The following is a 17652-nucleotide window of genomic DNA, read 5'->3' on the forward strand; positions in this document are numbered from 1 at the left end:
AAGAAAGAAAGAAAGAAAGAAAGAAAGAAAGAAAGAAAGAAAGAAAGGAAGGAAGAAAGAAAAAGAAAGAAAGAAAGAAAAAATGGGTGCCTGGCTGGCTCAGTGGAAGTACCTGCAACTCTTGATCTCAAGCTCAGGCCCCAAGTTGGGTGTAGAGAATATAAACAAACAAACAAATAAATGGAAGCAGACCCCTCTCTGTTAGTATAAGGAACTTATCTTAATCTGTTTGGGTTGCTATAACAAAAATACCATACTAGGTGACTTATAAACAATAGGACTTTATTTCTCACCGTTCTGGAGGCTGGGAGGTCCAAGATCAAGCCACCAGCAGTGTCAGTATCTGATGAGAGCCAGCTTCCTGGTGCATGGACTGCCACCTTTTTGCTGTAATCTCAAATAAGGGAAGGAGCAAGAAAGCTTTGGAGGTGAGGAGCCTCTGTAAGGGCACTAATCCCATTCAGGAGAGCTCCACCCTCATGACTGAATCTTTTCCCAAAGGCCACAGCTCCTGATGCCATCACTGTGGGGGTTAGGAGTTCAACATATGAATTTGGGGTGGGGGGACACAAACACTCAGACCATAACAAAACTACAAAACCACTTGGCAGACAGCATGGAATTGGGGGCGGGGTGGGGTGGATGAAGAACTGGGGCTATGCACATTCACCTTTCCTAGAAAGCCACTGCTATCTAAAGTGGTGGTACAGTTTTATACTCTTCCTAGCAGTTAAGACAGTTCCCATTTTTGCATTCTCACCCACAGTTGGTGTTTACAGATATATAAAGTTTTGCCAGTCTAGTAGGCATGAACAACAAAAAATAGATGACTTAAACTGAGTCAAATTAAAACCATCTTAACTGCTATACTGTGAGTGTTTGTGTCCCCCTATATTTACATGTTAAAATCCTAACACCAAATGTGACAGTTATTAGTTGTCGGGTCTTTGGGAGATGATAAGGTCTTGAGGGCAGAGCCCTCATGAATGAGATTAATGCTCTTATAAAAGGAGTCCAATGGGGTGCCTGGGTGGCTCAGTCATTAAGCATCTGCCTTCGGCTCAGGTTATGATCCCAGGGTCCTGGGATCGAGCCCTGCATCGGGCTCCCCACTCTGCGGGAAGCCTGCTTCTCCCTCTCCCACTCCCCCTGCTTGTGTTCCCTCTCTCACTGTGTCTCTCTCTGTCAAATAAATAAATAAAATCTTAAAAAAAAAAAAGAAGTTACCATATGACCCAGCACGTCCTCTCCTAGATACATTACCCAAGAAAAATGAAAACATACGTTCACACAAAAACATTTGTTCACAAATGTTCATAAGCAGCATTATTCACAATAATCCCAAATTGGCAACAACCCATATAGCCATAGACAGCTGAACGGATAAACAAAATGTGGTATGTCCACACCAGGCAATATTTGGCCATAAAAAAGGAGTCGAGTACTAAATAAATGCTATAATATGGATGAACCTTGAAAACATTCTAATTTGTATGAAGCCAGTCTCAAAAGATCACATATTATATGATTCAATTTATATGAAATTTTAAATATAGGCAAATCTATAGAGAAGAAGAAAGTAGATAAGTGGTTGCCTAGAACTAAGAGGAGGAATATCAAAGAGGGTGGGGACACGAAAGGGGACTGACTTCTAAGGGGTACAAGTTTCTTTCTAAGGTGATTTCAGTAGTGGTTGAACAAATCTGTGAAAATCACTGAATTGTATCCTTTTTTTTTTTTTTTTAAAGATTTTATTTATTTATTTGACAGAGAAAGAGACGGTGAGAGAAGAAACACAAGCAGGGGGAGTGGGAGAGGGAGAAGCAGGCCTCCCACGGAGCAGGGAGCCTGATGCGGGGCTCGATCCCAGGACCCTGGGATCATGACCTGAGCCGAAGGCAGATGCTCAACGACTGAGCCACCCTGGCGCCCCGAATTGTACCTTTTCAATGGGTGAACTTTATAATATATAAATTATGTTTTAAGAAACTGGCTTAAAAAACTGTTTAATAAAACAAAAATGAGGGGTACCTGGGTGGCTCAATCAGACTCGTGACTTTGGCTCAGTTCATGATCTCAGGGTCATGAGATATAACCCCAGGTTGGGCTCTTCACTCAGTAGGGTGTCTGCTTTTCTCCCTCTCCATCTCCCTCTACCTCTCCCTACCCCATCCCACCCTCAGAGGCACATTCTCTCTCTCTAAAATAAATAAATCTTTTTAAAAAGTTAAATAAATTTGAAACATCCTTAATGAATTATTAGGCAGATATCCAACATAATTCAATAGGTAGATATTTTATTTGTATTTCCCTAAGGATTAATGATGCTGAATTTCTTTTTATGTGCTTATTGGCCATTTGTATACCTTCTTTAGTGAAATGTTTATTGAAGTCTTTGCCTGTGTTTTAATTGGACTGCTTGAGTTTTAATTTTTTTATCACTTTTATTGCATTATAAAAGTTCTTTAAACAGTCCAGATAGGAATCTCTTACCAGATTTATGATTTGCAAAACCCATTCTGTAGGTTGTTTTTTCCCTTTCTTGATAATGTGCTTTGAAGCACAAAAGTTTTTAATTTTGTTTGTGGGCTTGTAAAATAGTATAACCACTATGGAAAATAGTATGGAGGTGCCCCCAAAGTTTTAAAATACAACAGTGTATGATCCAGCAACCCCAGTTATGATATATATCCAAAAGAATTGAAAACAGGTTCTTGAAGAGATTTTTGCATACCCACGTTCATTAGCAGCACTATTCACAAAAGCCAGTAAGTGGAAGTAACCCAAATATCCATCAATGGATCAATAGATAAACAGAATGTGGTATATATATCCGAGAGAATATTATTCAGCCTTAAAAAGGAAGGGAATTCTATCATATCCTACATCATGGATGAACTGTGAGGACATTATGCTAAGTGACATAAGCCAGGCACAAAAAGACAAATACTGTATGATTCTACTTGTATGAGGTATCTAAAGTAATAGAATACAGGGTGCCTGGGCGGCTCAGTGGGTTAAGCATCTGACTCTTTTCTTTCTTTTCTTTTTTTTTAAACTTTATTTATTTATTTGACAGAGAGAGACACAGCAAGAGAGGGAACACAAGCAGAGGGAGCGGGAGAGGGAGAAGCAGGCTTCCCGCAGAGCAGGGAGCCAGACCGGGCTCGATCCCAGGACTCTGGGATCATGACCCAAGCCGAAGGCAGACCCTTAACAACTGAGCTATCCAGGCGCCACATATGGTAACTATTTTACTTATAAACTCTACTTTTATTTATTTTGTCTTGTTTCTTCATCAAAACATGTTCTTTTCAAAATAGTTTTCCTCTGATACATACAAACGGTTCACAGATAAGGAAATGCAAAGAGCTCCTAACATGCAAAAAAATGCTCAATGTCATAATACAATGTAAACTTAGAAGTATAGGATCCCGGGGCGCCTGGGTGGCTCAGTCGTTAAGCGTCTGCCTTCGGCTCAGGTCATGATCCTGGGGTCCTGGGATCGAGTCCCGCATCGGGCTCCCTGCTCGGCAGGAAGCCTGCCTCTCCCTCTCCCACTCCCCCTGCTTGTGTTCCTGCTCTAGCTATCTCTCTCTGTGTCAAATAAATAAATAAAATCTTAAAAAAAAAAAAAAGTATAGGATTCCTTTCTCACTTCAGATTGATAAAGATTAAATACTTGTTGGGGTGCCTGAGTGGCTAAGTGAGTCAGGGGTCTGCCTTCAGCCCAGGTCATGATCTCAGGGTCCGGGGATGGAGCAGCCGTGGCCCTGCCGCCGCCCACCCCCCAGCAGGAGCCTGCTTCTCCCTCTACCTCTGCCTCTCTCCCCGCCCATGCTCTCTTTTCTCAAATAAATAAATAAAATCTTTTTTTAAAAAAAAAGCATTAAAGGGGCGCCTGGGTGGCTCAGTCGCTGGGCGTCTGCCTTCGGCTCAGGTCATGATCCTGGAGTCCCGGGATCGAGTCCCACATCGGGCTCCCTGCTCGGCAGGGAGTCTGCTTCTCCCTCTGACCCTCCCCCCTCTCATGCTCTCTGTCTCTCATTCTCTCTCTCGCAAATAAATAAAATCTTAAAAAAAAAAAAATTAAACACCTTTGGGACGCCTGGGTGGCTCAGTCGGTTAAGCGTCTGCCTTCAGCTCAGGTCAGGATCCCGGGGTCCTGGGATCGAGCCCCACATCGGGCTCCCTGCTCGGCGGGAAGCCTGCTTCTCCCTCTGCCTGCCACTCCCCCTGTTTGTGCTTTCTCTGCCTCTCCTTAATAAATACATAAAATCTTTAAAAAAAAAGATTAAACACCTTTTAATAAAATATTTTGGTAAATATATGTAGAAACTGGCACCCTTACACCTTATTGGCTACTTTATTCCAGTTCTTGAGTATAAAGAGACAGAGGTACCATGCCAGCTCCAGTTTTGCCAATTCATTCATTGGTCTCAATTTCCTCATTAAAAAAAAATGAGATTTGGATTTAATTTCTGAAATATATCTCATGTAACTCACATGACTCAGGTTTATCAATTGAGTCACTAAGCCGAGAGTAATCCAGGAAAGGTAGTTAAATTCACTTCATAATAAGACAGGTGAGAAATACCTGCATTGGAAGGTTTGCTGGGTTATGACCTGGACTAGAACCAGGTTTACGGTTCTGGGTTATGACCTGGTTAGAACCAGAAATCATTTTGAGGATCTTGAACAAAACGCAACGCAGATGACCGGTTTGCGGCCGTCCACGCCTGCGCAGTGAACGCGCGGCCGAAGCCCCGCCTCCCGCCGGGTCTGCGGTTTCCCCGACGCCAGGCGGGCCTCCAGCTGCGCCGCAGGGGAGGGCGGGGCGGAAGGGCGGAGGAAGTGGGCGGAGCGTCCGTAGGGCCACGCCTGGGGCTGGAGAGGCTCAGGCCGGAAACCTGCGTGCTCGGTGCCCGCTGCGGGCAGCTGTCACGGAGGGAGCGGGGCGGCGACACGAAGGAGGAAGGTGGGCGCTTGGCGCGACCGTGGTCGCAGCTGTGCCACCACAACCAGGGCCCGGATCCAGGACACAGACTTGATACGAGGTGATTCGTTGGGGTCACTCTGGTAGTCGACACTCAAGGAGTTCTCCATGGTGATAGGATGGCGTAGGGAAGCCCCGGAACGGAGAGCCAGAGCTGGAGGACTGGGGCTCACCTGCGGCCTGGTCCTCAGAATCTCGCAGCGCCAGGCTCCAGGCCCAGGGGCACTCCTTCTACCTCTCTCCTCCTCCCTTTCCCAGCCCTGGGCGGCGGCCACTAGCCCAACTTAAGCTGCAGCCATCCAGTTGGAACCTTGGCCAAAGGTTCGGCAACAAACACTTTACGCTCCAAAAAAAAAAAAAAAAAAGTGGTACGTTTCAACTTGAATTTTATCGAAAGCACAGGTAGGCTTTGGGAGGTGTGGAAAGAGTAAATTCTCCCAACCCGGGACCACTTCAGCCAGCCAGCCACCTACCTAACATTTATTGTGCCAGTTACTGATTTTTTGCCTCTCGGCTCCAAATTCATCCTTCAGTACCTTTTGGTAATGGATGGAATTCCTTTAAATCATTTCTTCTTCTTCTTCTTCTTCTTTTTTTTAAAGATTTTATTTATTCATTTGCGACACAGAGAGAGAGCATGAGCAGTGGGAGAGGGAGAAGCAGGCTTCCCGCCGAGCAGGGAGCCCGATGTGGGGCTCGATCCCAGGACCCCAGGATCATGACCCGAGCCGAAGGCAGACGCCCAACCATCTGAGCCACCCAGGCACCCCTAAATCATTTCTTCTGGAGAGTGTTAAGCACAGTGAAGTTTTCTCAGTAGATGGTGCTGTCAGGATACTGTAGGAAGAAGGGGGCGTGTCCTGCTGTTTCCAACGGCCACACCATAGATGACAAAGCATCTGGTGGCACCCTGCCCCGGTCATGCACCCAGAATGCATGCTCCATCAGTCACCTCACAGCCCCAGCCCATGTTTGGCAATCACCTCCCACAAGGCCCCAAGTACTGTGCCCCTCTCCCCCCAATATTGGTGCCCCGACTTGCCTCTGTACACTCACATAGCTGGCCACCAGCTGTGGCTCACCTGCACTTGTCTCCTGCTCCTCAGGCCACACCAGCTCTGGCTTGTGCAATCCAGCAAATTTCTCTGCTATCCGGTAGACTGCAACTATGCCTTTTCCAATAAGATCTGAACCTCAGGGGCACCTGGGTGGCTCAGTCGGTAAAGCGTCTGCCTTCGGCTGGGGTCATGATCTTGGGGTCCTGGGATTAAGCCCTGCATTGGGCCCCCTGCTCAGGAGGAGCCTGCCTCTCCCTCTCCTTCTGCTGCTTGCACTCTCTCTCACTCTCTCTCCCTCTCAAATAAATAAAATCTTTTTTTTTAAGATTTTATTTATTTATTTGAGAGAGAGAGAGTGAGAGAGAGAGCACAAGAGGGGGTAGGGTTAGAGGGAGAAGCAGACTCCCTGCCGAGCAGGGAGCCCGATGTGGGACTCGATCCCGGGACTCCGGGATCATGACCTGAGCCGAAGGCAGTCACTTAACCAACTGAGCCACCCAGGCGCCCTCAAATAAATAAAATCTTAAAAAAAAAAAAAAGAGAAGAAAAAGAACTGAGCCTCATCTTTGGGGAGATGGCCTCTCTTCCAAGTGTGTCTCTCCTTGGATAATCTCCCTCAGCTCTAGGATACCATATTGAGTTCTCCTATCTATTATTTATTTTCCTTTTTTTAAAAATTAAACACAATTTTTTTTAAAGTAGGCTCCATGCCCAATGTAGGGCTCGAAACCATAACCCCAAGATCAAGAATCGCTTGTTCCACTGACTGGGTCAGCCAGGTGCCCCTCCTATTATTTTTTACTTACTCTTATTATAGCTTGATCTTTTTTTTTTTTTTTAAAGTAATCTCTACATCCAATGTGGGGCTCAAACTCACAACCCCAAGATCAAGAGTCACAAGCTCTTCTGACTGAGCCAGCCAGCACCCCAGCTTGACATTCTTTATGTTTCACTTTCTCTGTTTAAACCATTGTGTAGTTTCTGTCTTCTGATAGGAACCAGGACAGACATCAATTGTATGTCCAGCAGTGTTCGAGGCAGGAGTGAGACAGACAAGGTACTTGCTTTTTTTTTTTTTTTTAAGATTTATTTATTTGAGAGCAAGAATGAGAGAGAGAGAGAGAGAGCATGAGAGGGGGAGGGTCAGAGGGAGAAGCAGATTTCCCGCCGTGCAGGGAGCCCGATGCGGGACTCAATCCTGGGACTCCAGGATCATGACCTGAGCCAAAGGCAGTCGCTTAACCAACTGAGCCACCCAGGCGCCCCCAAGGTACTTGCTTTTGAGCTTATATTCTACAGAGGTTGTTAACTTAAGACCTAACTCACAAGATAGACTGAGCCATACAAAATTTTGAGGCAGAATATTCTAAACACAAGGGGACAAGTGCAAAGAACCTATTGATAATGAACTTGATATATTTGAGAAACAGAAGGCCCATTGGGGCTAGACTTCTGTGAGCAAAGAGTAATGAAAGATGAAGTTGAAGATGCAAACCTTTTAGGTAAAGTAACCAGAAGATATTTTTAGAGGGGTTTTGATAATGAATGAAAGCAGTGTACTCTAAGTTACACCAGGGTAATAGGATGTCAGCTGGGATGTATGGTCACCGAATTTACAGGCCACAGTAAAGGAGTCTGGATGCTATTTTAAGTGTGACAAGATGTAATCGGGAGGCTTTAAGCAGGGGAGTGACATGATCTTTTTGACTACTCTGGTTATTGGAGAATGGATTAAAAGAAAGCAAAGATGGAAAAAGGGATCTAATATCCCCAGAATTGTGGAGAATATGGTGCAGTCACCAAGCTCTTTCAGGACGTTCAGGGTTTCATTGTCATTCCTAACATAAGAGTACCAGTGTGAAGATTGTTTGCCCGTAAGGAAGGCTTTATGGAGCTCATGCCTGGGCTAAATAGAAATAAAAAGTAGCCGCTTTTGGCTTTCAGCTCGGGGAGGAAAAGGTGCAACTTTCTTCGGTCATCCCGAATCCAGGTTCATCCGACATCAGCCGCCTCCGCCACGCCACCTAAGTTCGACCCTAACGAGATCAAAGTCGTGTACCTGAGGTGCACCGGTGGCGAAGTCGGTGCCATGACTGCCCTGGCCCCGAAGATCGGCCCCCTGGGTCTGTCTCCAAAAAAGGTTGGTGATGACGTCGCCATGGCAACTGGTGATTGGAAAGGGTCTAAGGATTACAGTGAAACTGACCATTCAGAACAGACAGGCCCAGATAGAAGTGGTACCTTCTGCCTCTGCCCTGATGATCAAAGCCCTCAAGGAACCACGAGACAGAAAGAAGCAGAAAACATTAAGCATAATGGAAATATCACTTTTGATGAGATTGTCAATATTGCCCGACAGATGCGACACCGATCTTTAGCCAGAGAACTCTCTGGAACCATTAAAGAAATCCTGGGGCCTGCCCAGTCTGTGGGCTGCAATATTGATGGCCGCCACCCTCATGACATCATAGATGACATCAACGGTGGTGCGGTGGAATGCCCCACTAGTTAACTACAAAGGAAAATGTTTCAATAAAAGATCATTTGACAACCAAAAAAAAAAAAAAAAAGTAGCCATTCAAATAGCTTTAGTAGGGATAGGGAAACGTAGGGGAGGGAATAAAAGAAGTCCATAAATGTAAAGTCCATAAATGAAGGCATGAAGGTGTTAACAAGTGATGAAGTGGGTGTGGGTGTTTTCTTGTCTATATGGGAGCTAAGAAATGATAAACTAAAAAGATAACAGGGACCTTGTCCTGGGGTGGGGTGTTTGTGTGATCGGTAGGGGGCTTAAGTTTTATTTTCTGTAGTTGACTGGAAGCTACTGAAGGATCTTTTTTTTTTTTTTTTTAAAGATTTTATTTATTTATTCATTAGAGACAGAGAGAGAGAGGCAGAGGGAGAAGCAGGCTCCCAAGGAGCAGGGAGCCCGATGTGGGACTCTATCCCAGGATGCTGGGATCATGACCTGAGCCAAAGGCAGATGCTCAACCATCTGAGCTACCCAGGCACCCAGCTACTGAAGGATCTTAAGTAGGATGGTGATATAAATGTATTATGGGGGCACCTAGCTGGCTCAGTTGGAGGGACGTGCAACTCGATCTTGGGGTTGTAGGTTCCAGCCCTACATTGGGTGTAGAGATTACTCAAAAATAAAATCTTAAATACATGTAATATGGATATCCTGACATCAGCACAGGATGAATTTCAGAGAGCAAAGACCAGAGGGGAAAGGAAGAGAAAAGAATTCTCACTGGGGAAAGAAAGCAACACACTAAGGCTGTTCATCTCATCTGCATCATGAACAAGTACCACTGTTTTTGTATGCATTAGACTCTTAGGAAGCTTACTCCAGGTAACAGGTACAGAGTGGCCAAACCAGGATTTAAAAGCTGATTTTGTTGTTACAGGAAGGACAAAAAAAAAAAAAACCAAAAACCCCAAACCAAAAACAGCAAGCCCATGATGTCATATGTACATTCAGAATTTTATTTCAAAACAAAGAACCACAGTAACATTAATAGAAAATCCATTTGGAAATATTCACAATCTGGTCACTGAGAAATGGGAAAACTTCCACACAGCATTACTGCCAACCCACTGGTTTTGAGGAGCCAGAAGTCGAGGTGCAGTTAAAGTCACCTGTTGAACCAAGCCCCATTTCATATAAGCTGTTTTTTTCCCCAAAACGCTCAGTGACCAGGGGGAACAGTGAGAACTGGTGACTAAAATACTGTCATAGGCAAGGGTTTGGCTAAAGGGTCTGAAGTATGTAAGCACCAAGGAAAGGGTGATCAAGCAACATATGGAAGAAGGAAGACAGAGTAGGTGTCATGGGGCCCAATCTCCATTTATAAAAATACTGGGAAACTAGATGATTGTACGGGTGTCCAAGACCTGGGGCAAGTGTACATCCCTCCACCTCATCTGGCTCTCTCAAATGCTCCAGAATTAGAAGTCTTCAGTTTGTTTCTTACCCCTTAAAAGAAAGGCTCCTTCTCCCCTACGACTCCCCTCCAAGAGGCCACATGTTCTGATCTCACATTTTCCTTTCATACTGCCATTGTCTGGGTCTAGAGGGAGGCAGAGTCCTCCACCCTCACCATCAATCTCAAGATTTAAGGAGTTCTCCCCCCAACTGTCCAACAAGGAAAGGTAGCCAGATGCGTCTGAACTCTGAAGTCTGGAATAAAACCGTAGATGCAAATTCCACCCAGCGGATACAGTGTTATTTATATACATAGAGATGAGTTGGAACACATTCTATTCAAAAAGGGGCTGTAGGTACATAAAGGACACAAGTTACCAGTCATCTACTTCCACCCAGAGCAAAGTGACAGTGCACATACATTCATACTCTCTCAAGTGTGGGCTACACTGCACATTTACTCATTATCCCAAACGTATGGTCCCCTAAGGGCACTTGACGTCACACTATGCAAATATGGTAACAGAACAAGCATGCGATGACCCTTAGCAACAACATACTTCAACTAGATAATCGTTCAGGAAAAATCCTCTCCCAGAGCTGAGGTTACAAATTCCAAGTTAGTTTATGAACATTCTTCTCTGAATTCTTTTAAAGCTATGGCTTAAAATATCAACAACTAAAATCTCCTAAAGAACAAATGGAGAAATACAGAACCTCTACCAAGAACCACTGTTTTGGCTTGCTCATTTGGAAGGTTCTCCCACCAGGCAGGTATTAGGAATACTTTAACCCCCACCCCTCACAATGAGTCCACCATAAGGGGAAGAAGTTGTTTTGTCCAGTGAGGGGAGAAAGAATATCTAGAAATAACCTTCCCTTCTCTGGACTCCAGCCAAAATTAGAACCCATCAACCACCATTAGCTATAATGCCCATCCTAATAACCCTAGATTTCAAGTAACACTACATATAATGTTAAACAAAGAAAAAAGTTCTAAAAGTAACCAGTAGCTTCTTAATACAGGCACATCACTTTTCTGAGAAATTAAACTTGAGAGTTTCCACCTGAAGGTTAAGAGGCAACGTGCAAACTTCACACACCCCATCACGTACCCTCTGAGAACACGTTATACTTCTCCCTGAAACTTCCCCTTATTGCACCTCGACCTCTCCAGTATCAAATCTTCTACCCTAGAACCTCTCTTCAAGCGCCTCCCTCTATCCTCAATTTCCTTCTGTTTTCATTTGGTAAAATTATTTTACGCTTAAAAAAATAAATATTTATGCAATAAAACCAGAAGATAAAATAAATAAAACTCAAGTTAATTTGCTCTGCAGAGCTGTATGGAAGCGAGGAAGGTGGTCTTATTTAATCCCTCTCTGCCGTCCACACTCATATAGATCTGCTTCCTGGTAAGTCTGGGGTCGGGGAAACTGCACCTCACTCTTACTCCCCTCCCCTATTGGCCCTGATGAGGCCCTATTAGAACCCAAGGGAGGAAGAGACGACAATGCTGTCAGATGGCAAGTGGCCAATTCCTCCTGAAATGAAGGTAGGTTGGCTTGGTCTCTCCTAAACAGAAGAGAATGTCCAAGAAATGAAATGTTTCGAAAGCCATTGAAGATACAACTAACTCCTGCACTGGGTTCCTCTGAGTGCTCATGGAGTGTGTGGGAAGAGAAAGGAATCAAGTAGCAGCATTCAGAAACAGTCCTGGGTTATAAGCTGATGAGGTCTCTCCCTCATCTGGGGAGAGGCTGCTTTTCCGTGTTGGGAGGGAGGCGGGAAGGAGGCATGGCTTAGACGGTGGCGGTTTCCTTCACGGGCTGGATGCTGTTCATCTCCACGATGGGGCCTTTCTCAGCTCTGTTACCCTCCCGAGCCTGTGCTTCGAAGGCTTGTGTGATTTCCTCAAAAGTCCTGCCACGAGTCTCAGGGACTTTGAAGAAGGTGAAGACCAAGAAGACAATGAGGAAGCCGGTGAAGATGATAAAAACATAGGCTCCTAAATAGAACTAGTGAAAAGATACAGAAAAAGGAGTGTCAGTGTAAATTCCGGTCATTGCCAAACCCCTTCCCTTCCCATCCATTTCTAGGAGGCTTCGGGACACAACCCTTCCACATTTAACAAGAACATGTAGTCTTCCTCGGTATTTTTTTTTAAAAGATTTTATTTATTTATTTGACAGAGACACAGTGAGAGAGGGAACACAAGCAGGGGGAGCGGGAGAGGGAGAAACAGGCCTCCTGTGGAGCAGGGAGCCCGATGTAGGGCTCGATCCCGGGACCCTGGATCATGACATGACCTGAGCCGAAAGCAGACACCTAACGACTGAGCACCCAGGCGCCTCTTCCTCGGATGTTTATGATGCCATTGCTCACTTACTATATTTCCCTGCAATTCTGCGTCATTCCTTTCCCTATTCATTAAAGATCCCTGCTTCCAAATACCTATTGAGTATTTTAGGACTTTTTTTTTCCCTTTATTTTATTTATTTGTCAGAGATAGAGCACAAGCAGGGGGAGAAGCAGGCTCCCCGCTGAACAAGGAGCCACACGTGGGGCTTGATCCCAGGACCCTGGGATCAAGACTTGAGCTGAAGGCAGACGCTTAACCGACTGAGCCACCCGGGCGCCCCTAGGACTTTTGATGATTATTTTTAAAATCCAGGTTTCTGAAAGACTCATAGAAATAGGAAATGCATTCTAGAAGTTCACTGCAAGTACCTTTATTTAAGGAACCAGCTCCAGGTCATTTTATAATAGGACCTACACCTCACTCATTCATTAACATCCTATAATTATTCGTGAGCCTTTAAGGTCATGAAGTCACTAATTCAAATTGTGGATTTTATATGTTGGTCTGGAATCCTTTGGGATTCATCTCGATCATTGTATCTAGGCAAAACTATGCCTGTAATCACCTCAGACCAGTGGTCTTTTAAAAGTTCCCAGTTGTGGGGTACCTGGCTGCCTCAGTCAGTAGAACATGTGACTCCTGATCTCCTCCAGGTCTTGAGTTTGAGCCCCATGTTGGGGGTAGAGTTTACTTTAAAAAAATAAAAGTTGCCAGTTTTGCCCTCCTGCTTCAATCTTTTTTTTGCTACCATTCCTTCTTTTTCTATATGCCATTGAAAATGAGAAAAAAAATCTGGTTTAAAACACTTGATATCTGGGGCGCCTGAGTGGCTTAGTTGGTTGAGCATCCAACTCTTGGTTTCGGCTCAGGAGATCAAGCCCTGGGTCAGATTCCATGCTTAGTGCAATGTCTGCTTGAGATTCCCTCTCTCCCTCTTCCTCTGCTCCTCCCCCTCCCACATTCAATCTCTCTAAAATAAGTAAAATCTTAAAAAAAAAAAAACCCACAAAAACAAACCCCACTTGATATCTAATCCTCTGTGGTGTTAGTTACCAAATTTTAAACCTGTCGGCTTAAGTGAGCTGGTTTCGAGATGGGCTCGGTTGAGTTTTGTTTGAATTTACTTACTGCAGCTGAAGGGAAGAGGAGCCCAACCAGGAAGTTGGAGGTCCAGTTGGAACAACCAGCTACTGCCATTGCAGCTGGGCGGGGTCCTTGGCTGAAGAGTTCGGCCACAATAAACCAGGGAATGGGGCCTGGGCCAATTTCAAAGAAGGCCACAAAGACCAAGACAGCCCCGATACAAACAAAGCTCATCCACTTATAGTCATCCTAAATTAGGAAGGAACAAAGGAAAGTTAGTAGTCAAGACATCTCGACCTGGATAGATCTAGCCTCCCAGCTATGAGGACTGACTGATAATGAAAAGCTCCCTGTCTGGGGTACAATGGAGTTCTTTGACTTAAGAGTCAAAAGCCCTGGGTTTTTGAATTCTAGCCTTGTGCTCACACGTGTCATTTTGCACTAAGATCATTTCATCACCCGTAAAATGGGAATAATTACCTCAAGATTACTTGAAGAATTAAATTACATAAGGTATTTTACAAGCTGTATGTTATATAGATGTAAGAATTACATCAGTTTAATTACTTATCTCTGAGGATTCACTTTTCTTAAAACTCTGGGCATGTGACTTTATGGATCTCCATCTCACCTTTCCCACCCATGTCAGAGTCACCTGTAACCTCTTCTCTCTCCTTCCCCTCTTTCCTTCACTTAAAGAGCACTCACCTTTAGTAACAATGAGATGGTCATAAAGATGGAACAAACAGCCATCCCTCCAAGGCCAGTCATATGTAGAGTCCTCCTCCCTACCCTTTCCACCAGAAACAGCTAAAAGAAGAATAATATAACATAAAATTTCTGCTTTCCCTTTCATGAAAACACTGTATGAACTACCTGAATCTGCCTTACCAATAGCAGGATACTTGGTATAGTCACACATCCCCTTTTAGTTGAGTTTCAAGCATCCTACAAATCTTTTATACCTCCCTCTTTCTCACCCACTTCGTATTTGCTTGGAGAGAGTGAAGACTACTTATACCCATCATTCAATAGCTCTTCTTCCCCAAAGAAGAACGAAACAACCACAAAGGTTTAAATGATGGTAGGGGGGGAGATGGAAGGACACAAAACTGATCTTTGAACATGTGTAGGAAGAATGCCCCTCCCCCTGCCCCCAAACTATCACACCATCCAACTTACAGAGACAACAGTGAAGATGGTATTAACAACACCCGCGCCGATGGTGGCATAGATTGGCTCCTGAACACCTGCATCTTTGAAGATTCCTGTTGAATAATAGAACACCTAATAGGAAACAAAAGATGTTGCAATTCTGAAACAGCAGCTATGCACCGCAGTTAAAGAGAACCCTCAGAAAAATACACTCAAAGTCCCAGGAGGTTAAGGAGTCCTTTCGGGGTTTTTTGGTTCAATCAGTGTCTTTTCTGCAAAGAAATCATCTTCTCTATCTTATCTCTTTCTTAGTTCTCAATTCTAGCTACTTGTTTCCATTTCTCCTTCAATGTTTATTCCTCCTGTTCATTGAAGTCTCCTCCTTATATTTATTCTATTAACTTAGATATAATGATTAAGCTTTTTTGGTTTGTTTTAAAGTTTGGTGGTGGTTTTTTTTTTTAAGTAATCTCTACACCCAACATGGGGCTGGAACTCAAGACCCCAAGATCAAGAGTCACATGATCTTCCAACAAAGCCAGCCAGTAGTAGGTTCCTCAATTAAGCTTCTTCAATGGACAATTCCTCTAACCCTTAAAACAGTGATAGGCACACACTGATATCCTAATTTGACAGTGAAGCCAACTGAGGAGTAACCTCAGCTTGCTCTCGTTATTAGAAACAGAACTTGGGCTGGAATCCCTAGCCCTCGGTCCTTTCCAAGTGTTTCAGGAAATGACACTGGCTATCATTTTAATTTAATATGTACTATTAAGTAAGCTACTGTTTATACTATTTTTTATTATTTGCTGGTCAGCATGCTGAAATGTAGGGTTGCTACAGCTACCACAGTTAAAGAGATGTCAAAATACTGAACTCAGACCTCAAGGTAACAAGAGAACAGGATCTAGATCATCATGACCCAACCTAGATCAGGTTTGGGTCAAGAGTTTATTATTTCATCCAGAGTGTTTGCCTCTAGAGTTGTATTCATCAGACTTTTTGATGAATATACGTGTCTACTCTGGGTTACGTTCTCAAGAAACAGCTCTCCAAATACCTACAACCTCAGACAGAAACGATGTATATTTGTGTTTTCTAAAATAGGACTAATAAGGCTGTACTTTTTTTTTTTTATTTAAAAAAAAATTTTTTTTTATTGTAAATTTTTTTTTTTTTTTTTAAGATTTTACTTATTTATTTGACAGAGACAGAGACAGCGAGAGCAGGAACACAAGCAGGGGGAGTGGGAGAGGGAGAAGCAGGCTTCCTGCTGAGCCGGGAGCCCGATGTGGGACTCGATCCCAGGACACTGGGATTATGACCTGAGCCGAAGGCAGTCGCTTAACCAACTGAGCCACCCAGGCGCCCTGTACTTTTTTTTTTTAAAGATTATTTTTGGGGTGCCTGTGCTGCTCAGTTGGTTAAGCATCTGCCTTTGGCTCAGGTCATGATCCCGGGGTCCTGGGATAGAGCCCCACATTGGGCTCCCTGTTTAATGAGGAGTCTGCTTCTCCCTCTCCTTCTGCCCCCACCCCCGCTCATGTTCTGTCTCAAATGAATAAATAAGATTTTTTATTTTTAAGTAATCCCTACACCCAATGTGGGGATTGAACTCACAACCTCAAGATCAAGAGTCACATGCTCTATTGACTAAGTCAGCTAGGCACCCCAGTGATTTTTTTTTTAATTTTAATTTTTTATAAATTTTTATTTTACTTTATTTATTTGTCAGAGAGAGAGCACACAAGGGGGGGGCAGAGGGAGAGGGAGAAGCAGACTCCCTGCTGAGCAGAAGTCCAATGTGGGGCTCGATCCCAGGACTCTGGGATCATGACCTGAGCCGAAGGCAGCCGCTTAACAGACTGAGCCACCCAGGCGTCCCCCACAGTGATTTTTAAAATGACAAAATTTGAAACTGGGATCCATCAAAATCATCTCAGCGGTTATTTTTCCTCCCAATTTCTGATATCACAGCCTCTAACCCTTTATGAAAAGCACTGCTATTTTCAAATACAAATAACCTTCTTGTGTGTTAGAGAGAAATGGCCAAGGACCAACTTACTATTTTGAGCATCAAGTAAGTGTGTTTGGCAAATGCTTTGCTACAGAATGATCTAATCATATTGATCAAGACTGAGGAGAGACCCTCTGGGCATGAATCGGAACAAGAGTGCTTCACATCCAAAAATTTTATCTTCAAATGGACAGAAGGTATAGAAATATCCTCTCTTACTACCACTAGGATCCAAAAGCTGGAAGGTAGTATCTGCCTTAGATAATAGAATTCAAGCTACCTGCCAAATGTCACCTTCCATTTTGCTCCCCACTTTCAACTATCAGAGTCACTATTCTGGTTGTAACTACACAGACAGAATAGTAAGGCCCGGTCTATCTGAAGTTCCCAGTGTATCCCCCAGACCTTTTGAATTCATTTCCTACTTATTCCCCAGGGCTTTACAATGATATTTTTTAGACTGTGAAGTCCTGGAAAAAAGCCACAGCATGTAAATTCTTGGATCTACTTTAGTTGTATGGCCTGCCTTATCACTGATGACATCAGATAACACTGATCAGATTTGTAAAAGACAACTGGAAATAAAAAATGAGTGGTCAGAAAGAGGATTAATGAAAAGTAGATAAATATGTCATGTCCTACATACTGAAAGAAGTTTGAAAGAGGACAATGTTAACCCTAAGTTCCAAGACAAAAGGTGATGAATTTTTCGTTTTATTATTTATTTTCTTATTTTCCCACATGGGAAACACGTACTGCAGATAAAATTTTAAAGAAATAAAAACAGGCGTACCCGCCTGGCTCAGTAGGAAGAGCATGCGACTTTTGATCTCGGGGTTGTGAGTCCAAGCCCCAGATTGCAGTGTAGAGATTATGTAAATAAACTTAAAATACAAAACCAAGTCAAAACCTGGATAATCAGTATTTCTGGAGTGGCTGCTGCGTGGCAAGCATCATGGGGACTCTGCAGGTTTAAGGAGGTGAGCAGGCGTCCTCACTCAGACCCTCGGGGAGGTGTGTGAAGTGTGTGCGGGACCCCCTGGGACACAGAGT

At 43.9% G+C, this 17652-nt stretch overlaps 1 protein-coding gene and 1 pseudogene across 2 annotated transcripts in view; one reads left to right on the plus strand and one right to left on the minus strand.

The window, feature by feature from the left end:
* LOC118025445 overlaps positions 1 to 8566 on the plus strand; it is a 13918-nt pseudogene extending 5352 nt beyond the window's left edge.
* Positions 8567 to 9522: 956 nt separating this feature from the next.
* The window catches only part of SLC2A3 (solute carrier family 2 member 3), an 89446-nt gene continuing 81316 nt past the window's right edge, over positions 9523 to 17652 (minus strand). The window contains exons 7-10 of one of the 2 annotated variants that reach the window (XM_035028291.1): positions 14610 to 14714; positions 14136 to 14237; positions 13473 to 13676; positions 9523 to 12000 (exon numbers count right to left, since the gene is read on the minus strand). In XM_035028291.1, the coding sequence (XP_034884182.1) occupies positions 11785 to 12000; positions 13473 to 13676; positions 14136 to 14237; positions 14610 to 14714 (627 nt within the window). In that variant the 3' untranslated portion in view covers positions 9523 to 11784. The remainder of the gene's footprint in view (positions 12001 to 13472; positions 13677 to 14135; positions 14238 to 14609; positions 14715 to 17652) is intronic. The other variant, XM_035028292.1, reaches the window with a different exon arrangement.

This window comes from Mirounga leonina, unplaced genomic scaffold, assembly GCF_011800145.1.
Source record: "Mirounga leonina isolate KUSES-001 unplaced genomic scaffold, KU_Mleo_1.0 Mir_201, whole genome shotgun sequence".
NCBI lineage: Eukaryota > Metazoa > Chordata > Mammalia > Carnivora > Phocidae > Mirounga > Mirounga leonina.